At 40.9% G+C, this 21,087-nt stretch overlaps 2 protein-coding genes across 2 annotated transcripts in view; one reads left to right on the top strand and one right to left on the bottom strand.

Moving 5' to 3' along the window:
* Positions 1 to 21,087, top strand: part of LOC118409197 (probable E3 ubiquitin-protein ligase HERC1) — a 241,474-nt gene that overhangs the window by 124,180 nt on the left and 96,207 nt on the right. The window lies entirely within an intron of this gene.
* On the bottom strand, positions 1,635 to 17,995 carry LOC118409479. The gene is made up of 2 exons (XM_035810522.1): positions 17,714 to 17,995; positions 1,635 to 3,518 (listed from the first exon to the last, which is right to left on the bottom strand). Exon 2 carries the CDS (start codon positions 3,459 to 3,461, stop codon positions 1,842 to 1,844), a length of 1,620 nt encoding a protein of 539 aa, XP_035666415.1. The 5' UTR covers positions 3,462 to 3,518; positions 17,714 to 17,995; the 3' UTR covers positions 1,635 to 1,841.

Here is a 21,087-nt window from a genome sequence, read left to right as displayed (position 1 = left end):
CCTCTCTCTCTCTATTTATTTATATTTTGTATATATATACATCATATCATGTCATAGAATACTTTGTTACAAACAAGATACTGTATTTGAAATACAGTCGAGTCGTTGTTCTGCTCTATGTTTGGCTCATTTCTCAAATTGAAAGTTCATTAGAATTTCTTTAAGGTACAATGGTTTAACATTAAAACTCACTCACTCGATACCAACACTCAGATGGGTAGCAACAGTTAAATCATCATGGTTGAAACCTGGATGCCAGTCTTGACAAATATCCCTCAGAATTCCCCTCCTACCCAAGGCCACCGTAACAACATACTGAAAGTACATACAAACTGTTAAATCTGTCAAACATGCTCAGTACGATGAAAGTCAGAACAACGAGTAAAGGCGTACTGAACGCTATTTGATAGAGGTACATTAGACAACAAAATGGGACTTTAGAATACAGTCAAACCTGCCCAGGAAGACCACTAAGGGGGCCGATAACATCTGGTCTATGTGCGCAGGTGGTCACCATAGACAGGATTCGTGATGCTTGTGTCAATCGGAAAATTATTTGAGGGACCACCAAAAAAGTTGTCACTCTATCCAGATGTTCCCTACGTAGAGGTGGTCACTAATGTACAGGTTTAACTGTAATATCAATGGCCAGGTGGTCCTTATGTAGTAGAGAATCATCATGGTCACTTGTACAGGTTTGACTGCAATATCATGGTATACTGGGTACTGGTGTGGCCGAATCCTGAGTCAGAGGGGTTGTCTTGGGGACATCTGTGCATCCAGTTCTCTCTGACTAGTGGACGAGTATTTACAGCAACATTCTTCATCCCGAGTTGAGACAGCATGATGGCACATGCCAAACCACGATTTGATCCGGGTTCCTACCAGGGTGTGGAATGGCTGTTCAAACTGCTAAGAAATGCTAAGAGACAAGGCTGTGTCAACTCGCACCACAGCTAGACTATTGGATGGATTTATGCCTGCTGCACTGATAGCAACATTACACAAGGGCTGTCTACAGCTTAGAATTTTTTTGTCTCACTCATTGTTTGGAAGACCAATTTTCGTTGTTATTTAAGTCTGTAATTTTGAGCTTACAAAAATACATTTTCATTAATTTCTTGTCTTAAAAGCTCAAATGTTTTTAATGGACAGGGTGAGACTTTTGTCCATACTGACAAGAAAGGTCCTAAAGACAGTCTTTCGGTCAATATTGACCATGATGGTAAAATCTTAATCCTGGACACAGCCCGGAACATTACTCGTAATTAGATGGTACATTTGATATCAAACATTCAATGAAAGCACCAAGAGTTCATAGTTTACCTAGTAATTGCTAACCAACAATTGAAATCAACACAATCTGCAGAAAAGTAATGCGGAATGTATCTCACATTATATAATATCTGTATCTGCCAATAAATAACACAAACATTGAGGTAAAAGGTTTGGCATCTTGTAGAGTTTAGAATACTTTACACACTGTCAGATAAAAAAGCAACCCTTTGTGATACTTTCCACACACACACACACATACGTAGTTCTTTAATACACACCTTTTCACTGGAGGTTGCAACTGATGAGCGACCAAAGATTTGTCCATTTCATAAGAAATGTTTTTCCGTGAAAACGGTTGTGTAAAAAGAGTCTCTTTATTCATGTATCTTTGAAATCATACTTATATTTTGGAGAAAATTCCACATGGAATCATACTTAGATTTTGGAGAAAATTCCATATGGAATCAAGGGTAACACAAATTCAATTTTTGTTGCTCAATGGTCACTCAGCAATTGCCGTCTAGCGAAAGGGGGCTTGTCTAGCGGAAAGGGGTCCTTAGTATTTATAAAGTCGTCTGTACATTGATGCCCCCCAATCTATCCATACTGCCTCTGCTGGAGTACCCACTGTTCATGCTACTCTGCAGCTGCTCGTACCCTCTCCCAGCATCCTTCGGCCGCGCGCCTTGCTGGTAGTGGCCTTGGTACGGGTCGCCCCGCAAGCCGGAGTCCACTTTCCGGACGTCGACGCGGGGAGCCTGCTTCATTCTGCTCATGTTCTGTCTTCTGGCCTGCTCTCTTACGAGATGCTGGTAGTCGGGATTTCCCCCCGCTTTTAGAAGCGGTTGGTAGGCGTGCCCCTCGGGGCCCGCGGCGTGCGACCCGGGGTTCACCGTTTTGTCCTGTGGAACGCCGTTATTGGTCGGAGGGTAGTAGTTCAAGGTGGGGAAGTGAAGGTTCTTCACGTCGAGTCTCTTCATCGGCATGGCGTCGTCGCCGGCAACCGTGACGTCGGCGTCCGTCATGGGAAGGAATGGCTCCGAGGGTGACGCGGGTTTGAGGTTCACGTAGTACGCCTCACTCTTTGGCCGCGGGCTCACGCGCTGCTTCTGTTCGGCAGGTTGCTGCTGCTGCGTTGTCCCTTCGCCTTCGTCTAGGTGGACGTGCTCAGTGAACCAGATCTTACAGTCCGGACGCCCGCAGTAGTTTTGCTGGTTGTAGTGTGACGGCGGCCCCTCGCCGTTCAGAGCAGAGTCTTTGTCTCTCGGAGACTTGCCGGACACCGTCTCCTCGTTGCTATCGAGTGACCTCGTGGTCACGTGTAACTCCTCCGAAGATTTCCTTATCTCCTTATCCTTCTTCTTGTCCTTGTGCTTCCCACCCTTGACTTTACCGTTCGCATGGACCTTTTTGACCGGACTGTCCCCAGCATGCTTGTTGGCGATAGTCAAATCATTTCTCTGCTCAGGCGGGGTGGGAGCGCGCTTTTTCCTCAAGCAGATCACAAGGACAAGGGTGAGGATCATCAGCACGGCAAAGCCGAGACACGAGCCGAGGATGACCGGCAACAGAAAGGGAAAGGTACCGGAGGAGCTGTCCTTGTCTGTTCCTCCGTTGTCGGAAGGGTCGACTTCGGTTCCGTCGCACGTGAAGTTGTCGGCAGTCAGCTGGTCCCAGTAAAATCCGTCCAGGTCGTACGGATAGTCGCACTGCGGCATCTCGGGTGCGTCCGGGTCCTGTCGCGAGTACACCCACTCCCACAGCCAGCGTATGCGGCAGTCACAGCTCCAGGGGTTGCCCTTTAGCGACACCGTTCGGAGCGAGGGCGTGTGGTCAAACAGGCGCTGGGACACCGTGATGAGGCCGTTGTTCATCAGCTGTAAGGTGGTCAGCCTGGACAGGCCGCGGAATGCCTCGGGGTCAATCTGAGTGATGTCATTCGAGTCCAGGTACAGGTGCTGGAGGTTATTCAGGTTTCGGAAGTCCGACGCTTCGATCTTCTTGATTCTGTTGTTGCCCAAGTTCAGGTAGGTGGTGGCTGACGGTATTCCGGTGGGGACCTTCGTCAGGCCTTTTTCGTTACAGATGACAGTGACTTCGTCACAGGTGCAGCCGCTAGGGCAGGCGGTCACAGCTTTGGCTGCTGCAACCAACAGCAACAGGGTGATCCTCGGGTAACCCATGGCGACCCTCTCTCTCCCTTCAAATGTCAGACAGCTTCCGCTGGATGCCTCAGAGACCTGCAAGGACAAATAAGGGGATGTTGAGAATTGATTTTTCAAACATGACTGCAGAGTTCATGTAAGACACGGTCACGGTGTCAAAGTCAAAGGAAATGATGAGCATCCAAGGGATAACCTGCACAGCAAGTAGTCTTGCAATGAGACAAATGGGTTGGTTACCGGTTACGAAGAACAACCCTCCCTCCTGCTTGTAAATGGTGAGGTTTGTGTTATCAGAATACAAATGACGTAAAGGCTGTTTCTGAATCAGATGCTGTTGAGTACAATCCAGGAGGTTAAAATAGAAAGGACTGCTGTCCCTTTTTAACCTCCTTGATACACTTCATCAACCTGGTCATAGGCAACAGACAAGTATCATGCAGACCTTAAAATCACCATGTCCGATCCAACACGGCATCGCTGCATTCTGTTATTCATAAATTCCACTACATTGTCCCCCCAGGTGACACCAAGACTGTAGCATTATCTGTACAGGGAAGGACGAATAAGATTATGCAGATTGCTCGGATCTGTGGATTGTATACCAATCACCAGAATCAGTACGGAGAGGTCTCCTGTGAATTTACAGGGCTCAAAATTCATTTAATTTGTTGGGAATATGTGATTTGGTATACCAAACCTAACATTTTACATGTAGGTAGTACATGTAGTACACAGTCATGTAGTATAGTAGTAGTATTCATTATTCAGGTGCACGGAAAAATTGGGGTGCAAACAACATAAAATCTTGTCAGCAAACCTAGTTACAAACACTACTGTCCCACTTCAGAGTTTATATACTTTAGAATTTTAAACAAGAAATACAAGAAGTTTTTTTTATATTTCATGAAACTCAAATTTCAAGAATATGCTGTATATGCACATGTACCACTGTTCAATAGTACCTCTTCATGCATACAAAAAAACCTTGGTACAGTACTGGTGCACCCGTAGTCAAAAATCAAGTGTATGGTTCCCCAAAAGTGAATAATTTTGCTATGCACAGGATTTCGAGCCCTGATTTGTATGAATGTAGAGTTGTATCCTCTAATCAGGTCACTGTGTCCTACAGGAATGGATGGCAGGCTTTATTATGATGGAGGGTTTCAATTAGAAAATATTGGTGGGGACTTCTCTGAGCCTATTTTATTGAGAAATTTTGTACAGTAAATGCAGTTATTACTTGTAACGTTATGTATGTAGGACCTGTTTATATTTATCCTAGTGTGCATGATTCTGAACCACTTAGCTGGCCTTACTGAACACCATTGGAGTGATACTGTACCATCAGCTGCATTTAACGTTATTCCTGACATTGTTACGACCAGTCTTTAGGCTCTATAAGGATGATAAGCTAAAATGGTAAATTCAATATAGTTTTCAGTTAGCCCTTCCACACGGAAAAAATAGTTAGTGCAAAAATGTATTTTTTTTGTAGAGAACTTAATTTTGCATTACAATGGGAAAGAAGGTGTTTATCGTATGGAGCTAGGCAACAAAGAGAAGGTAGCATTCTTTTTTGCTGATCGCAGTACAATATAATCTTGATTTGCTCACACAGGTCATGTCTAATATTCATGCCCGTAGCCAGGATTTCGGTTGGGGGGGTTCTTTTTAGTATAAATGTGGGACCATCGAGCGCCGCAGGCGCGAGACTCACGCCGAAGGCGTGAGGTACCTAGGGGGGTCCGGGGGCATGCTCCCCCGGAAAAAATGAAATTTTGACCCTCTGAAACGCCATTTCCTGCATTTTAACCGTCAAAAATGCTTTGCGAAGTTGAATGGAATTTCTATTAAAGGACAAGGCTTTGAGGCCAACTCCCTCGACATATTTTTACCATGTCCGATACCAAAGGCGTGAGGCGTCGCAATGGAGGTCCGGGAAATTTTGAAATCTGGACCCTCTGAAAAGCCATTTCCTGCACTTTCTGGGGCAAATTTTGCTGATAGACTTACTACGATTGGCTGAAATGTTTATCAAGGAAAAATGCAAATCATTCATGCCTTTGAAAAAAAATCTTGGACATGAAAAAGTGGACCTTCGATCCTGAAAAAGCGGACCTTTTGAGCGAGTGGGGGGGTTCTTCCGAACCCCCCGAACCCCCCCTGGCTACGGGCATGATATTAAAAATTATTCTCCTAGACCAAGATAAAACAGCTTAGCGGGCAGTACTACCCGTTACACCAGCTTACTATTCTTCAGAAGAGAAGAGAATGAATGAATACAGACTGTTGGACTCAATTATCTACATAGAATCCATTTGACATGAGGTTTTCGCAAAATGTCAGGCTTTTCCAGCCCAGTGCCCGCTGGAAAATTGAGGTTGGCTGGGAAGTCACAGCAATTACAGCAAGATCAAACCACACTGATATCAGGACATGAGCCTGTAGTCTCACTGGCTGCCCCTACGGCACGGAACTACAGGTTCTGACTGGAATGTGCGATAAGTTCGCCTTGAACACGGATGAAAACACACAAATCATGAGAAGTAATGCACTTGCTAAGTTTATCTGTTTACGGTGGTTGTGGAAAAGAACAACATTATTATCAGCTAGATGACGAATAGAAAAACAGCAGATTTTTAATCTTTAGGTGTTGACTGGAATGTGCGATCAGTTCACCTTGAACACGGATGAAAACACATAAATCAGAACAAGATTTTCTTTAATGCACCTGCTAGGTTTAACTGTTTATGGTGGTTGTGGAAAAGAACAACAGTGTCATTAGTTGATGAATGGAAAAACAGCAGGTCTGTAATGTTTTGAACAAATACTTTTAAAAATCCTGTATGTATATAGCAGATTACACAGCCAAAGACATACCGTATGACAACATACACTATGGATAGTTTATGAGATGGATATAGCTTATGTAAACATTGAATATTGCTTAATGTACACATTAATATCTCTACGTATTTGATGTACATTCATTGTAAATCATATTCATGACGACCTTTTTCACATTATATTTTTACCCTTTAAATGAAGAACAGCATCATAGCTTTTATACATTTATTTGCTGTCACTACATGCAGCTTTTCTATACAAATGTAGATGCAATGTATATTGAATATCATATTATGAAAACCTTATTCACATTGATATTGTATTAGTACCCTTCAAGAATTCCATTATAGCTTTTGTACGTGCATGAATTTGCAATGTGGCAGAAAGTTGCAATTACCTTAAAAGGTATAGATTGCAAGATACTTCATGCAGACTATGATACTGGGGGATGGGTGAGAGATACAATCTGTAGGGCCTAACGAATGTTTCCGTTGATGAGATAGATAGTTTTCTCCATACAAATGGCTGCCTAATTGGAGGGTCTACATGGGGGGATCCTGGCAATGCTTAGCTATACATTGGACTTAATATTGGAGGGTCTATATGGGGGGGGGGGGGGATCCTGACAATGCTTTGCTATAAATTCAATATGACCAATGACGTTAATGAGATAGTTTTCTCCATACGACAGGCTGTCTAATTGGAGGGTTGACATGGGGGGGTTCCTGGCAATGCTTAGCTATAAATTGAAGGGTCTATATGGGGGGATCCTGACAATGCTTTACTATTTTACTATAAATTCAATATGACCAATGATGTTAATGGGATAGTTTTCTCCATACGACAGGCTGTCTAATTGGAGGGTTGACATGGGGGGGTTCCTGGCAATGCTTAGCTATAAATTGAAGGGTCTATATGGGGGGGGGGGATCCTGACAATGCTTTACTATAAATTCAATAGGACCAATGACGGATTGAATTCAGGGGGGCCAACTTAATAGTAAATTAACCTGTTCTTGCAAAAGGTTTTTGGAAGAGTTTTATTGGATTTGTTCCTTTGCATTTGTTCATGGGGTGTCTGGCAAAACTAGTCAGCGAACACCAACGTACATAGACTATGTAACTGAGCGCTTCATCGTGACTTCTGGGCAGTCTGGCATTCATTATCGTGATCCGAATAATTTGACAATTACGTTAATGAAGGTTAGACATTCAGGTAATAAGATACGCCAAATAGAAATCATCCAAGCCACTATAGATATGAATTGGGTAACCATTAGACGTCTCAGATAACATCCGTTATCTTTCGTCAGTGTCACTGCCAAAACACTGATGAAAGATAACGGATGTTATCTGATACATCTGACCATTTCCAAACTCATATCCAGTTGCTTCAGTAATTGCTATCTGGCATAATTTGTCAATTACGATGAATTTAGGGTAACCAATAAATGAACTATATACAATCAGAATTTTATCAGTTACACTTCACAAAGAGTTTAATGACAATACTTCACCACATTGAATTAGAGCGAGCAGGCCATTACTACTACTATGATAATAGTCTTACTCTACTGAGTTATTACATCAGCAAAGTTCAGTTTATACTGTGATTTATGTCATACCTGGGCTGCAATAACATCCCATACAGGTGCTCGCGGACTGGGTGATATTTTTCCGTATCACACAGGCTTCTTATAGTTGCATCATTAAGTTTACGATTAACGGTGAATTAAAATATCTCGTTACACATCTCGAGTGTAGACCCTCTAGTCTAGCTTAGCTAGGTTCCCATATCAAGCCTCAGCTTGAAACACATCTCATTTCCAAAGTGCCTGCTGGCACAGCAATAGGTTGTTCCAATTGCGGCCAATCTTCCACAGAGCCTCTAGTACTACGTAGAAATGGTCTGGAGCTTTGCTATAGGCCGGCAGGCATGGGGGTGAATACCGATGAGTTGGCAGTTTGCCGCAATCCTTGTAAGACAAGTGGTTTCTGTTTATGAATTTTGCTGTACTTCTTAATGGTTTATGCATTGTAGGCAAATACCGATGAGTCGGCAGTTTGCCGTGGCTCTGCAGTTGATCCTTGTAAGACAAGACTTAGTGCTTTCTGTTTATGAATTTCGCTGTACTGCATAATGGCTTTGGGAGAGGTTGACTCACAATAACAACTGATACTGGAATATTATAACTATAAAAAAAACTATCAATGTTGCATAGAAGTACATGTATTCAACACTGACAAGTGTTAAGCAACAAAATATTAAATGAATGTGATCAATATTTCTCAAAAACTAATGTGTCCATGTACAGTACTGTACTGTAATTTATTTGATATAGATTTGTATGAGCAATTTTGCCCTCTACACACTGTGTCACTCAAGTGCAAATGACGGTGCATGATTGGTATTTTATTAGTTTTGTAGTCGCAGCTCTACAACACAATCAAACAACAAATGATATGTCCCTCCATGGAGTTGGGGTGCAAAGGTTTCTGTGAGACAAATCTGCTCATTTTGTTCAATATTGAGAATAGAATGCTGGATACTCCTAGGACTAATAAATTTCATTGCACAGTAATGGTAAAAGGTACAATATACAATATTTTTATGACATCTTCTACTTCTTAAGGACAAGCATTTTTATGAGTCTGAGTAATGAACCTTAGAAAAAATATGTAATATGGGCCGAAAATTTGCTTTTACAATTAATGTTGGAATTTTTAATATTTAACTGTTAGGCATATTGTCCTATATTGTACCCCAGATTCCAAGGAGGTAGCTTCTAAATTAGCAGTTATCGCTGGTATGGATTTGCCGGCAGGTATTCTCTATGAGAGGAAAATAAATCACGTTGAGGGGCACTTTGTTACAGGCTAGCCAATAAAACCTGCTGTAGTGCATGAAAGCGGGCAGCATGCAGGTCACATCGCGTCTGCAGATAATCCTGACTAAAACATATTGCACATGGAAAGGAGGGCAGTCAAACAGCGGGGATGTAAGGAGGATGTGTAATGAATAAGGGGATGTACATGTAGGTGGCTGCGTTGCCTTCGCAAAATTAGTCTAATAGTATATAAATCATAATACAATTTTTTATCCAAAAACTAGTAAAAAGTCATAATTCTAGACTCTGACTATTGACTCTGATCAAGGACAGACTGCATAATGTGTAAATAAAGCTCCGATGGGTAAAGGTAGACCCATATCCTTTTTGAGCCTGTATTCAGGGTAGTGGGTATCCACTGTGTCTAGGACATAGTGTTGGGAGGCGGAGCCCATCCCTCTCCTTCCATCACCTTTTACTTTGCCAAGGGAAGTCATGTACCCATTTCACAGCTGGGTGGAGTGAAGAAATTTGTGTAAAGTGCCTTTCCCAAGGACACAGCGGCTAGTTAGGTGTGTCAGGAATTGAACCTGTGACCTCTCAATCTTGCGTCCACTAGCCATTGCCATTCGGTCATTTGATGCCACCGAACCAAGCTGTCTAGTATGAAACTTGATAATATTTTCCTCTTTAAATGCTCCTTTAATGCAAGCTGCACCACCTCTCTTCTAATATCCAGGCACTGGATCATCATTATAGTGTCTTTTAACAGTCCCATTTTTGCTGACACATATTTTTGCATTGCAAAACTGAGCAATTGAAAATCATTATTAATCTTCCCTCTCAATATCTGCTTGGAGAGATCCCTTTGAAAGGCTGTCCAATCAAAGTGTAAACCTGGAGCCAAATAAAGTGCTACTGATCACATATAATCAGTAATCCAACCTCATTAAGGGCTATGTGTATGCTATTGATGTTCTTTGTAGTAGAATTGAATACAGGTATGGACTATCATTGTGATAATTACTAGTATTGGTATTCTTTATACTTAATTGAGATAATGATGGGCATGGGAGCTATCAAAGTTCCATTGTGCTCTACTGGAAGGCTAAAAATACCCCCTTTCTTTTGAAATAATCCATCTGAAAAACTATGTAAGTCCCAGTCATGTAATTTTTATCATAAGATATTAAAGATTTTTCCGAAAATATGACAGGTACCAGTAGTCAGTGACATGTATCTCTTTTGTCTCTAATCTGTCCACTTGGACTGTATCAGGGTATCAAGCCCCATCCCCATGCAGACCCACTTAGCCAATTACCACTGGAGCAAATTCATTATCTTTTACAATGCATCTGCATACAGAATAGAAAAATATTGCAAATCTCAATAATTGTATCTACATGCACAATTGGGTCCTGGTCAAGCATATTAAGTGGAAAACAAGTCCTTTCAGTGTGCTTTTAGTATTCTTAACAAGTGTATCTATATATAGTATTATGTTGTAAACTAATGTAACGAATTTAACACAAGGGCTACTACAAGTTTGATAGCCTGCTATCAACACAGCAAGTGATAGAAAGATACAGTTGTCTACACAGTTATTATGACAATGATAGTCCGTACCAGTATCCAATGCTATCCATTCTTTGTTTCACTGTCTCTACTAGTACACACTAGAATGAACACCTAGAGTGTAAAAGTCTCTGTAGAAGTCTCTAAAAACTCTTTCGAAAAGTACTACCATCTTTAAGTTAATCCATTTCGAAGCTCTTAGTCTTAAAAAAAAGCTTTTTAGCATTGACCACATTAACATGTTGTGTGGTGACACTATTTGTGTGGTAGCTGTAAGTGACAGGCGATGACCCTTAAAAACCATTTATTTACCCCGCCTGTATTCCCTCGGCTAACCATGGAATTCACCTTTCCTGATTAAGTCCTCCCTACGATTCAGGGAACAGCTCCCCTTGGAGATTGGCAGTTGAAGATGAATAACTGTAAAATTCATTTTACTTTTGCACTGGAATCATTTTGCGGTCGAAGGCAGGAGGAGGTTTTCGTGGTATTTTAAGTTCATGGTTGAAACAATTATTCAGTGCAGTAACTATACAAGGTGACCCCTATTACTGTATGTATTACCTTCAAGTTGCTGTATTTCTAATGAATGGTTCAGAATATAGGCTTCTTGCATGGGACGTATATACTGTTAATGCTCTATGCTAAACTCAGGAAGGCAGTGGCTACTTTAATTCAGCAGACAAGCTTTACTTAATGCTAAATCCATGCATGAGGAGTCTGGGTTTGAATTAAAACAGCTGATTATGCTCTGTGTAAGAGGGTATCCAGACCCACTTTTCTATATGAATAATTGCACGGAATAAGTTGTTGCTGAGGACTTTGTATGCACAAAGAATATTCCCAGTTGTAAATTGAATTAATCGTTCTCAAGCTTCCTTCATGTTGTCCTCTGGGAAATGAATAAGAAATGCATGCAAAAACAACCTCAGATAGTATCAGTATATTTTTTTTCTAGTACATGTATTTATTGTGCCCCTCACAGGCATGTAATGTTACATTGTGGTTTTTCTTTTAAGTGTATGAAATCTATAGCTAATGAGGCATTAGTATTGGTTCTACCATTCAGATAGCTTAGATTTCAAACTTTTTTTCTAAAAACGATTGTTTTTGGTGGTCAACATAAATGTTTGAAAATCACCAAACAATTTTTCAAACATGGTACTTTGGGGAATATCAAAACAATTTCTGATATAATATGGTACATATATTTACCTTTTTTTCAAATATCTATGAATATTCATAACAGTTTATGATCATTTGAAAGTAAATTAAAATATTGCAAATATAAACTCTGACAGGGAAGTTGGAATGGACTCTACTCTGTTACAGACTAGCATATGGTCATATGCCCACACTTTGCCATAGTTAATGTAATTGCCAATCACTTTATGCTGTGCCGGCATAACATACAGTGTACAGTTGTACCTAAAAGCCCAGCAGGTGATTTGATGAACCCAATATGAACCCTTTGCAGGCTCTATGAATCAAGCTGTTTTGGCATATAACGGGTAATATGCAATCCTACCCACAGTCGGACTGGAACCTCGGGTGATGCGTATTACACCGTGTTGTATTCTATATACTTAGTATATTCTCTTTGGTTTCTTGGTGGCTGCATCCATAAAGAAGACTATGTAAGGAGGCGGCAAAGTATACATGATTGTAAAATTAAAACTGATGCGCCATGATTAAAAAAAAATCACAGCCAAGTGATCCTTGAGCTCATAGCCTATCTCACCTGTTAAAAGTGATGAGGCAGCTGAATTTATCCAATGACTTAATCTACTTCCAATCTGTTTTATTACTAAGTCTATATGTATCAGATCTAGATTATATGCCATTTAGGTAAATAACAGGTCCTTATAATTTTATAGCATATCTGCAGAGGATGCTGGACATCCTCTTCATCAAAATTCCTCCATCTATAAAACCGTCCGTCGATCGATGGACCAATTGTCTGACTCGTTCCTGAGGGGCCGTGAGAAATGGTCTGTTACGGCTTCATGAAAGCGGCGTCTGCCCTGCACGCATGACCAAGCCTGTCTGACTTTTTATTACCTTCTCATTCCCCACAAAATAAGGCCCAATCTACACACAGTTTTTACCGATATCTGAGGAGATGTCGGGAGGGATCTAGAACGTAGGGGGCCGGACACCCATGGTGCTTGCAGTCATAAACATATAGCGCGATTTTCCAAGTGGCGTTATATGCTAATGAGCCTTCCCGAAGTCGGGAAGCATCTACATGCGTGCGAAGCTGTCGGAGACCCCTGCTAAGCTATGGGTAAGGTATCGTACGAATGGTCCGGACCTTTCGGGAGAAATTTTCCTGATATCGTAATGGCGATATAGTAGTTCCATCTAGACGATGAAAAAAAGCTGTCGGCGACATGTTGTAGGCTCGCCGATATCGGGAAAAACTGTGTGGAGATCGTGCCTAAGCTCCATTCCACTACGATGGAATGCATGTCAACCCCGTGCAGGTTTTACTATCTAATCGACAATACAGAATGTCATTTTCAGGTTTATTCTGGACAATTCCAAGCAGATTTCTCTCAATTTTAGTAAAGTCTATTTATCATCCACCGTGGACAGGCTATCAAAATTCAAATTGCTGTAACAAGATACAGATTGTCGGACAGAGCCCATGGTAGATTTGAATCCTGCCACCTTACCTGACCCTAGTGTGGCCATGTTATAGACCAGTAAGTCTATGCAAATGTCAAAAGGCCAGTGTTAAAGGTGCAAGGACACCTGAGGAGAAAAGGAGCCCTCTCTATCCTTATTAGCAGGTTCTTGGGTTCTTGATTCAGATGTATGAATAGGGAGCAAAGTAAATTTTATCATATTTCGTTGGTGAAAATGGTTTGAGAAATCCCGCACAACTTTCATGTGTCCTAAAAGAGGGATGACGATTATTTTTGTGTCACCCTAATGGCAAAATAATAGTTTTTCATTAATATAAAACGATTCTTGCAAGCTTTTAATGATAGAAAAATATGTGTGTTAGACTTGGAATGATTGCAGAGATCTCCAGCTCAAGCTAGGTCTAATTTTTCACAGTGACACCAATTGTGAAGGCTTGAAAAAAAATCAATATTTATGTGTGAAGGGGTTTTGTGCCACTTCAGAACGTATAATGAAGACAAATCATGCGTGATGGAAGATAACATTAGCGTGCCTTTCTTACTTTCTTACACTAATTCGACCTTCTTTAGACGATCATTAGATTAGTTGTACCAAATTGTGGCCTACCTCAGTCTAGTATACAGGATAAAATCTAGTGCTAGATATCGATATAATCCTTGTGCAACCACCTTACTGGTACCTCAAGTACCAGAGAGTGCTTGAAGGAGGCAAGCCCATTTTCATGGATATACGATCCGAGAGCGTCGGGCACATTCGCATCAGTACGTCAAAAATAGCAAGTGTGTTTTATTAGCCCATTCATGTCCAATCCAGAGTAAAGCACCCAAGCATGACGGGGCGAATTTAACTTCTGAATGTGCAATCCGTCACATGTATCAGCGTACGGTCGCTTTTTACGGGTATTCGTATCATATAACATCATGGCTATCTACTTATAAGGGCAGGGAAAGGAAGATATTATGAGCCTATTCAGAATATCCACCCAGATGAAATGAAAGATATAATAGGCGGATGCAGCATAATGGCTACTAAAATGAGTCTGGCATGTTAGAACTCACACCCAGCATTCTTTTTTTATAGAGATTACATTAAGTGAATGATTCTAGATAGATAGAGATATTCAGAATCTCAATTTCTTCTTAACAAAGTTTTATTGTCTTTTATCACAAAGTATTTTGCTAAACCCATAAGAAGAAGATAAACCTTTATGCTAGACTAGATCATGTATGCCAAAAACTGAAAAAGGAGTTACTCAAGCAACTGGATATGATTTTGGAAATGGTCACTTTTTTTTTACCATTTCCAAAATTATGTCCAGTTACTTAAGTACCTGCTTTTGGGCGTATCTTATTACCTGGATTTCTAACCTTCATCAGGATATTTTACATGTTTGTTTTGTCTTTGTTGTAGCCTTCACTTAGCTTGGTTGGGCAAATGTATATGCTTTCATTCACCTAAAGATGATTCAGTCTCCACAACGGGATATTAAAGATTCGGAGATTACTTCTTCAGCATCACTTACATGTACCTAGGATTTTATCATAAGTGTTCACTCAAACTAACACTGACGTTCAGCAAAGTGCAGATATGTTAGCAGCTTAGCGGAGATTCTTATTAAGGCTGAAGTCATTAAATGCAGGTAAGGTGTGCTCAGGAGTGCCATTATACCCTCGGCTAGGTGTGGTTAATAGTCCTTAGAGAAATGTGCAACCATTGAACGAATAACTGCACAAGAGGATGTGAGTTGAGGTGCCAAATTTTCGTTTGACGTCAGACGTTACCGATGGATTCATGGTTGGTTCGCAAGAATCAGGACTCAAATTCATATTTTGGGGAATGCTTGTACTGGTGCACATAACCTGAAAGATTTTAGGTGTACAGGAAAAATTTGGAGGCACAACATAGTCTACAGTTGGATGTCAACAGTACCTTATATTTCATTATGACCTTGCTGCCTCTCTTCAGAGCTTCAATCTGAAATTCTATAGCTGACTTCAAAATATTTTTCATTACTTGTGTTTAAAAACACAAGTAATGAAGCAAAGTTGATGGTTTCACGATTTTTTCTGACACCTAAATGTCAAGAAAAATACTGGATGGTAGTGTGCATTAGTGTAATTTACGTAATACTAGTATGTCACGTTAACCCTGCGTAAATATCTAGGTGTAACGGTAAAAAATTAGCTCCAATTATGGGTTACACACAAAAAATACTCAGCATCTCTATCCTTGATGATGATGCTTGTAAATTATGGAGGAACGCGGCGCCATGAAGGCAGGATGGTTCCACAAATGGGTCGATGCACAAAGCACCCAAACCCTGAACCTGTAGCACGATCAATAAGGGGAGGCAGGAGTCAAGGCCAGGCGTAGCTAAAGGCTGGTGATTTGCACCGCTGCTCTGACTGCCTGTGTCTAGTAGCAAAACTCCTCTGGCAAATTATTCTCCCTATAACAGTCAGTGTAGTCAGTCTTACTATCCACAGCCAAATATTGGTAGGACATGGTTTTAGAAGTCAGGATGACAGGTATTTCTCAGGCCTTCCTAGTGGGATCGTAGAATTTGGCAAAACACAGAAAATTGGCCAGGGGAGTCAGTCCATGCTGCCGTTATTTTATCCCCTCCTCTGGCTTTACAGCTGGCCAAATGTTCTAGTAGCAAAACTCCCCTGGCAAATTATTCTCCCTATAACGGTCAGCATAGTCAGTCTGGCAGAGACTATCCTCGGCCAGTGCTCGTCCTGTTTTCATCGGTCCCAAAAGGAGCATCACATCAAATTAAAACTACTGCTGCTCACGTAATGAATGATGGATTAATTTCCTTTTAGAGGCCGTCTTCCCTGTGATGTCTTTTTAGGCCACAACAATTGAATTTGTTGGTTTTGGGATCTGTTTAGTATGCTTAACTGGAAGACCATAATGAAAACAAAGCATGAGGACCAGGTTTATGCTTAGGTGCACCCAGTTTTATTGAGAGAAAAATTACAGTCATATTCAAGTTTTCCTCCCTGCCCTCTACTTTTATGCTTTTTTATTGCTATATTTTCACCTTAAAATATCTGAGGACCAAATAGATAAATTGGTGTGACCTTACATGACATTTAGAATTTTTTTTAAATTCCAGCACTTCAAAAGGCAGTGCTTAAGACAGTAGTGATTAGGTAATGATATAGTCACATCACAAATCATTAGGTTTGGGGACTATATACAGCAATTTGGTTTTATTTCTTCTGACAAGCGAAATTGGACAGCGTTCCCACTTGGTGACAGGAGTGAATCGTCAGCAATAAAGAGTCCGTCTAATGACAGCTAGAGTGGCAGTATTAATCTGGCTAACACCTGGATCGTAAATTGTTTGTGATGGGACAGTTAAGCCCAGTAATTGCCACTCACAGACAGTATATACCTTTCACGATGACGGGAATTGGATTCGCACTTCGTCATTTTGATGCCACTTTTTCGGGGAGTCAGTTTACATGGGGGAGATGTCGGCACATTGATTTTACCATCAATATCCATACTCCCACTCTGCCGTAATAACCCAGGTCGATTCTATCCCTGGTTGGTAAAAATTTCATGCAGAAAGAAAATCTTTTGTGATGAAAGCATATAAAACAGCAGCTGGGGGTTAGGGAATGATGATAGAAGGAGACTGACTGTGTTTTATGCATCTCTTTTCCTTGCCTTCAAAATTATAACCTCACAGCCTCCAAAATGTAATTTCTACGAATGGTAAGATATTTATGATTCTGCAAATGAACAATTTTGTGATCAAAGCATAGAAAATAGGTGTGGGTGAAGGGAATGACAATAGAGGGATCGGACTGAATGTGTTGTATGCATCTCCTTTCCTTCAAAATTATAGTCTCACAGCCTCCAAAACGTTTCTACAAAATGTACCACTGGGAAGATACTTAATGTTACATGTCAGATTCAGCCAGGGATTTAGCAAATGAATATTTTTGCGATCAAAGCATAGAAAACAGCTGTGGAGAAAGGGATGACAATAGAGGGGTCGGACTGAATGTGTTTTATATACATCTCTTTTCCTTGCCTTCAAAATTATAGCGGGTTAACCTCACAGCCTCCAAAACGTTACTATCACAGGGAAGGTACTTAGGATGCAGCAAATGAACATGACATGCCCTGAAGGTTGTACAGTGGGTACAGCAGACAGTTATAGTAATGAAGGTGTGTCGGTGAGCACATACATGTACAGTAGCTCTTTTTCTCTCCCGCTGGGCAGGCCAGGCTCCGGGCACATTGTGGGACAGAAGAATACCCTTTTGTTCAACGCATGGATGCAGCCTCTCGCATTACCAGATTCAAAACTATGGCTCATAACAGACAAACATTCCTATACGCTTACCTGGTCGCGGTCAGGGTATCTCTTTCTTATGAGATCCGGTGCGTTGGCACGTTCCCCAGATAGACTGGGTTCTACATGGATGGCTGTATACAGCTACTAGCGGAGAGGTCCACTGGCCGGCCGGACCAAACACACATCCGTGTGATGCTTGTTGAAGGGTGGACTGCAGGGCGGAACCTGGGCAAACACGGGAACAACAGGATACCCCGTCACTGAGTGCCTACCCAGTTTACCTTGGTGGAGTGGGCCGTACCACTGCGGAGGGGGTACCCGGGACGTGCCACGCGCGCATGCTCACTGTGTATTGATTTTCAATCTCCTTACTCTTGTTACTTAAGGACCAATGTCTGAATACCTTAAAGCTGGAATCACAATATAGATGTTTGGACTTGGAAAGGTTTTAAGTAATTATGAAGGGAATTTTGGAAGGAACCTTATGCGTAGTGTATTGAAGTGCAGGTTCTGTGATTGTAAATCCTTTCAACTGCCCTTCAGAGACTGAGACCCTTCTAAAAGGACACTCACGGCTAATTTTCCCCTTTCATCCCGGCATCCCCTTTTGAAAACAACTGGTGCATTTACTGACCTTTGTTGGGTCAGTTAATCCTCGTAGCATGCTGATATACCTTAAAAAAAACAAGTGATATATCTTATAAAAGGAACAACAAAATCATTCAGCTTTATTAATGTTTTTTTAAGGGTGAAATATTTTCCTTGTATGTAAATGTGTAAGATCAATGTATATCAATTGGAACTGACTCTCAACAAGAAAAAACATGTGTTATTGAGGAAACATTGTGTTGTTTCATTCGAACTATTTTTTTCTGCAGTATCATAGATTTAGAGGAGTTTGCAATCTATAACTAGTATAAAGAAACTTGTTTAAAATGGAGAATTGTTCTTGGAGTCAATGATGTCTAAACAAATTAAGAGATTTGAGGAGGAGGGAAGAACAAACTTGTTCACTTGTAGTACACTTACAGATGCAAATAAAAATGTACACCTTTCCTTTTGTGGTCTGTATACTAAGTAGTTTACTTTCCACCACAATCACAATAGTTGGGGTAATGTGGCCAATAAAAGCCTATAGATAGTCTATTCAGCAATGAAGGTTGTTTTTGTCTGATGTAGGTTGTCTAGTGTTTTGATAAATACAATCATTATGGTAGAAGTACAATTTAAAGAGTAGTTTGGTTGGTTTAATTTCATACATGACTGGTCCGTGAATGGACAGTTTACTTTAACTAATTTGATCAGTCAGCCATGTCCTTTGTTAAGTACTAGTAACAGGCAAGATTGCCACGAAAATCAGCAACTTTACAAAGTATAAAAAACAAGATTTATCGATAATCTTTTTAGTTATCTATCAAAGGAGATTCAATCCACCTCCTTGATGGCAATCTTGTTAAACCAACCAACAGGTACTGGAAAGATAATCTGCCTGTCAATTCTGACTATAAAACTTCACCCACTTGCTACATTAGGCTCGCTACAAAAAGTTTCAAAATGCTACTGAACATTTGGTTATTTTTGTGACAGTTTCATTTCATGGTAGCAGTAAAAGGGAGTGGTTTTGCTGTGCTTCATCTTCGCAGTTGATTCTGTAGAGCAGTTTTCATAAATTTTAAAGAGAAACTTATTTGTGGTGTAAGGAATTCGTGGTGAAGCATAATCTCCAAGTAGATCCTACAGTGCCATAAGATACTGTAAATGCATTTAAGTTTGCGGGGATTTAGTTTTGCGGTAGTGGGAATAGGGACTTTTCGCAGTGGTTTTTAAGTTCGTGGTAGCACCATGCACTGTAGTCTCTTACTGTCATGGAAAAATGTTCGCGGTGGTTTTAAGTTTGTGGTGATGAAGCCACCGCAAAAACCGCAAACATTATACCACCGCGAAAGTTTCTGCATTTACAGGATGTGAAGCAGTCTCCACAAAAAAAAACCTCAAAACCAAAATCAGCACAAAAGTTTCAGGATTTACTGTAAAAGCCCGAAAGGTCACTGAGCCAGAGAGGCGTAATCCTGCAGTGTTATCCCAGGCTGTTGAGCCAGACACCACCATTTCCCAAACAAGCCAAGTGTGGTAGCCAAAACACACCCCCTACTGGTGGCTACATGATGGGGGAGGGGAACTTCTGTGTTTATGTCAATCTTGGTGGACCTAATTTGTCATTAGCCTCTATAAATAAACAAACAAACCAGGCTCACCAGGTCGCTGGAAAAATAGTAGAAACTGGCCAAATACACAAGTAGACAGAAAACACACCTTAGGTTGCAAACTGTACTGCTCGGCCAACCAACTCCTCTGGTGTGTTTTCTGTCTATTTGGCCAATTTATACTATTTTTCCAGCAACCCAAGGAGCTTGTTAGAGGCAAATTTATTGTGCAGATACATATGCAGATCAATTTTCCACTATAGACTTGCTGTAGTAGTCTTGCTATAAAGGTTGAAAAAAGTGAAAAGTTGGTTATTTTGTGGTTGATTTGTGGAATCGACAGGAAAAGAATATGGGCTGACTGTGGATAACTGGTGGGGTGGGGTTACTCTCCAAGCAAAGGGTTGATTGGGAGAATCATGTCCTTTAAGCTTTTTCTTATATGCCTTTTTTTTCTGTCAGCCAACCTCTGCTTGGAGAGTAGGTGGGTACCGTCAAAAGTTCTTCTCTAAATTAAAAAAAAATTAGCAGCTATAAGTATGCGTAATTTGGCAGGCTGGCTTGCTTTAATGTTATACTTAATTCAGGTGCCAGTAACTGTTACGCTTTATCTTAATTGCACCAATTACAGTAGTATGCTGTATGTTTAACTTAGATTTAACTTTGGTTTGAGTGGTCTGGTAATAAGAATGGCTGATTACGCTTTACACAGAAGGGCATTCAAGCGCCCTTTTCATGGTGAAGTTAAACAAGTGTTCTCTAACTGCCTTCTCATGAGTTTCATAATTGACATTGACAGTGCTAGGTATCTGTATCTGTATCTGTATAGCCGGTATAACCGCCATTCGGCGTAACACACCAGCTTCGCAGGCACGCGGCGCGGCAGCAGCTGGTTATACATGTATTACACTGAACGATCCGTCACACCTAACTTTTGCACATCTATCTGCAAGCGTTCTTTAAAACTATCCAGAGAAGATGCCCCTACTGTACTTGGTGATAACAAATTCCAATCTACGATGGTTCTGGGAAAATACGAATTTTTGAACACATCAATCCTAGCTTGGAAACTCTGGTACTTGAAGTCATGGCTGTTTCTTGTTCGTTTTTGAGCTGGTATTAGATACTTATCAGTCGGTACGTCCACCAGCTTATTGGTCATTTTGTACATCATGCAAAGTCTGGACATTTTCCTTCTGTCTTCAAGTGATGTCCACT

The sequence above is a fragment of the Branchiostoma floridae genome, chromosome 2 (genome assembly GCF_000003815.2).
Source record: "Branchiostoma floridae strain S238N-H82 chromosome 2, Bfl_VNyyK, whole genome shotgun sequence".
Taxonomy (NCBI): domain Eukaryota; kingdom Metazoa; phylum Chordata; class Leptocardii; order Amphioxiformes; family Branchiostomatidae; genus Branchiostoma; species Branchiostoma floridae.
The sequence above is the reverse complement of the archived record's forward strand: the minus strand, read 5'-3'. Positions and strand labels throughout refer to the sequence as shown.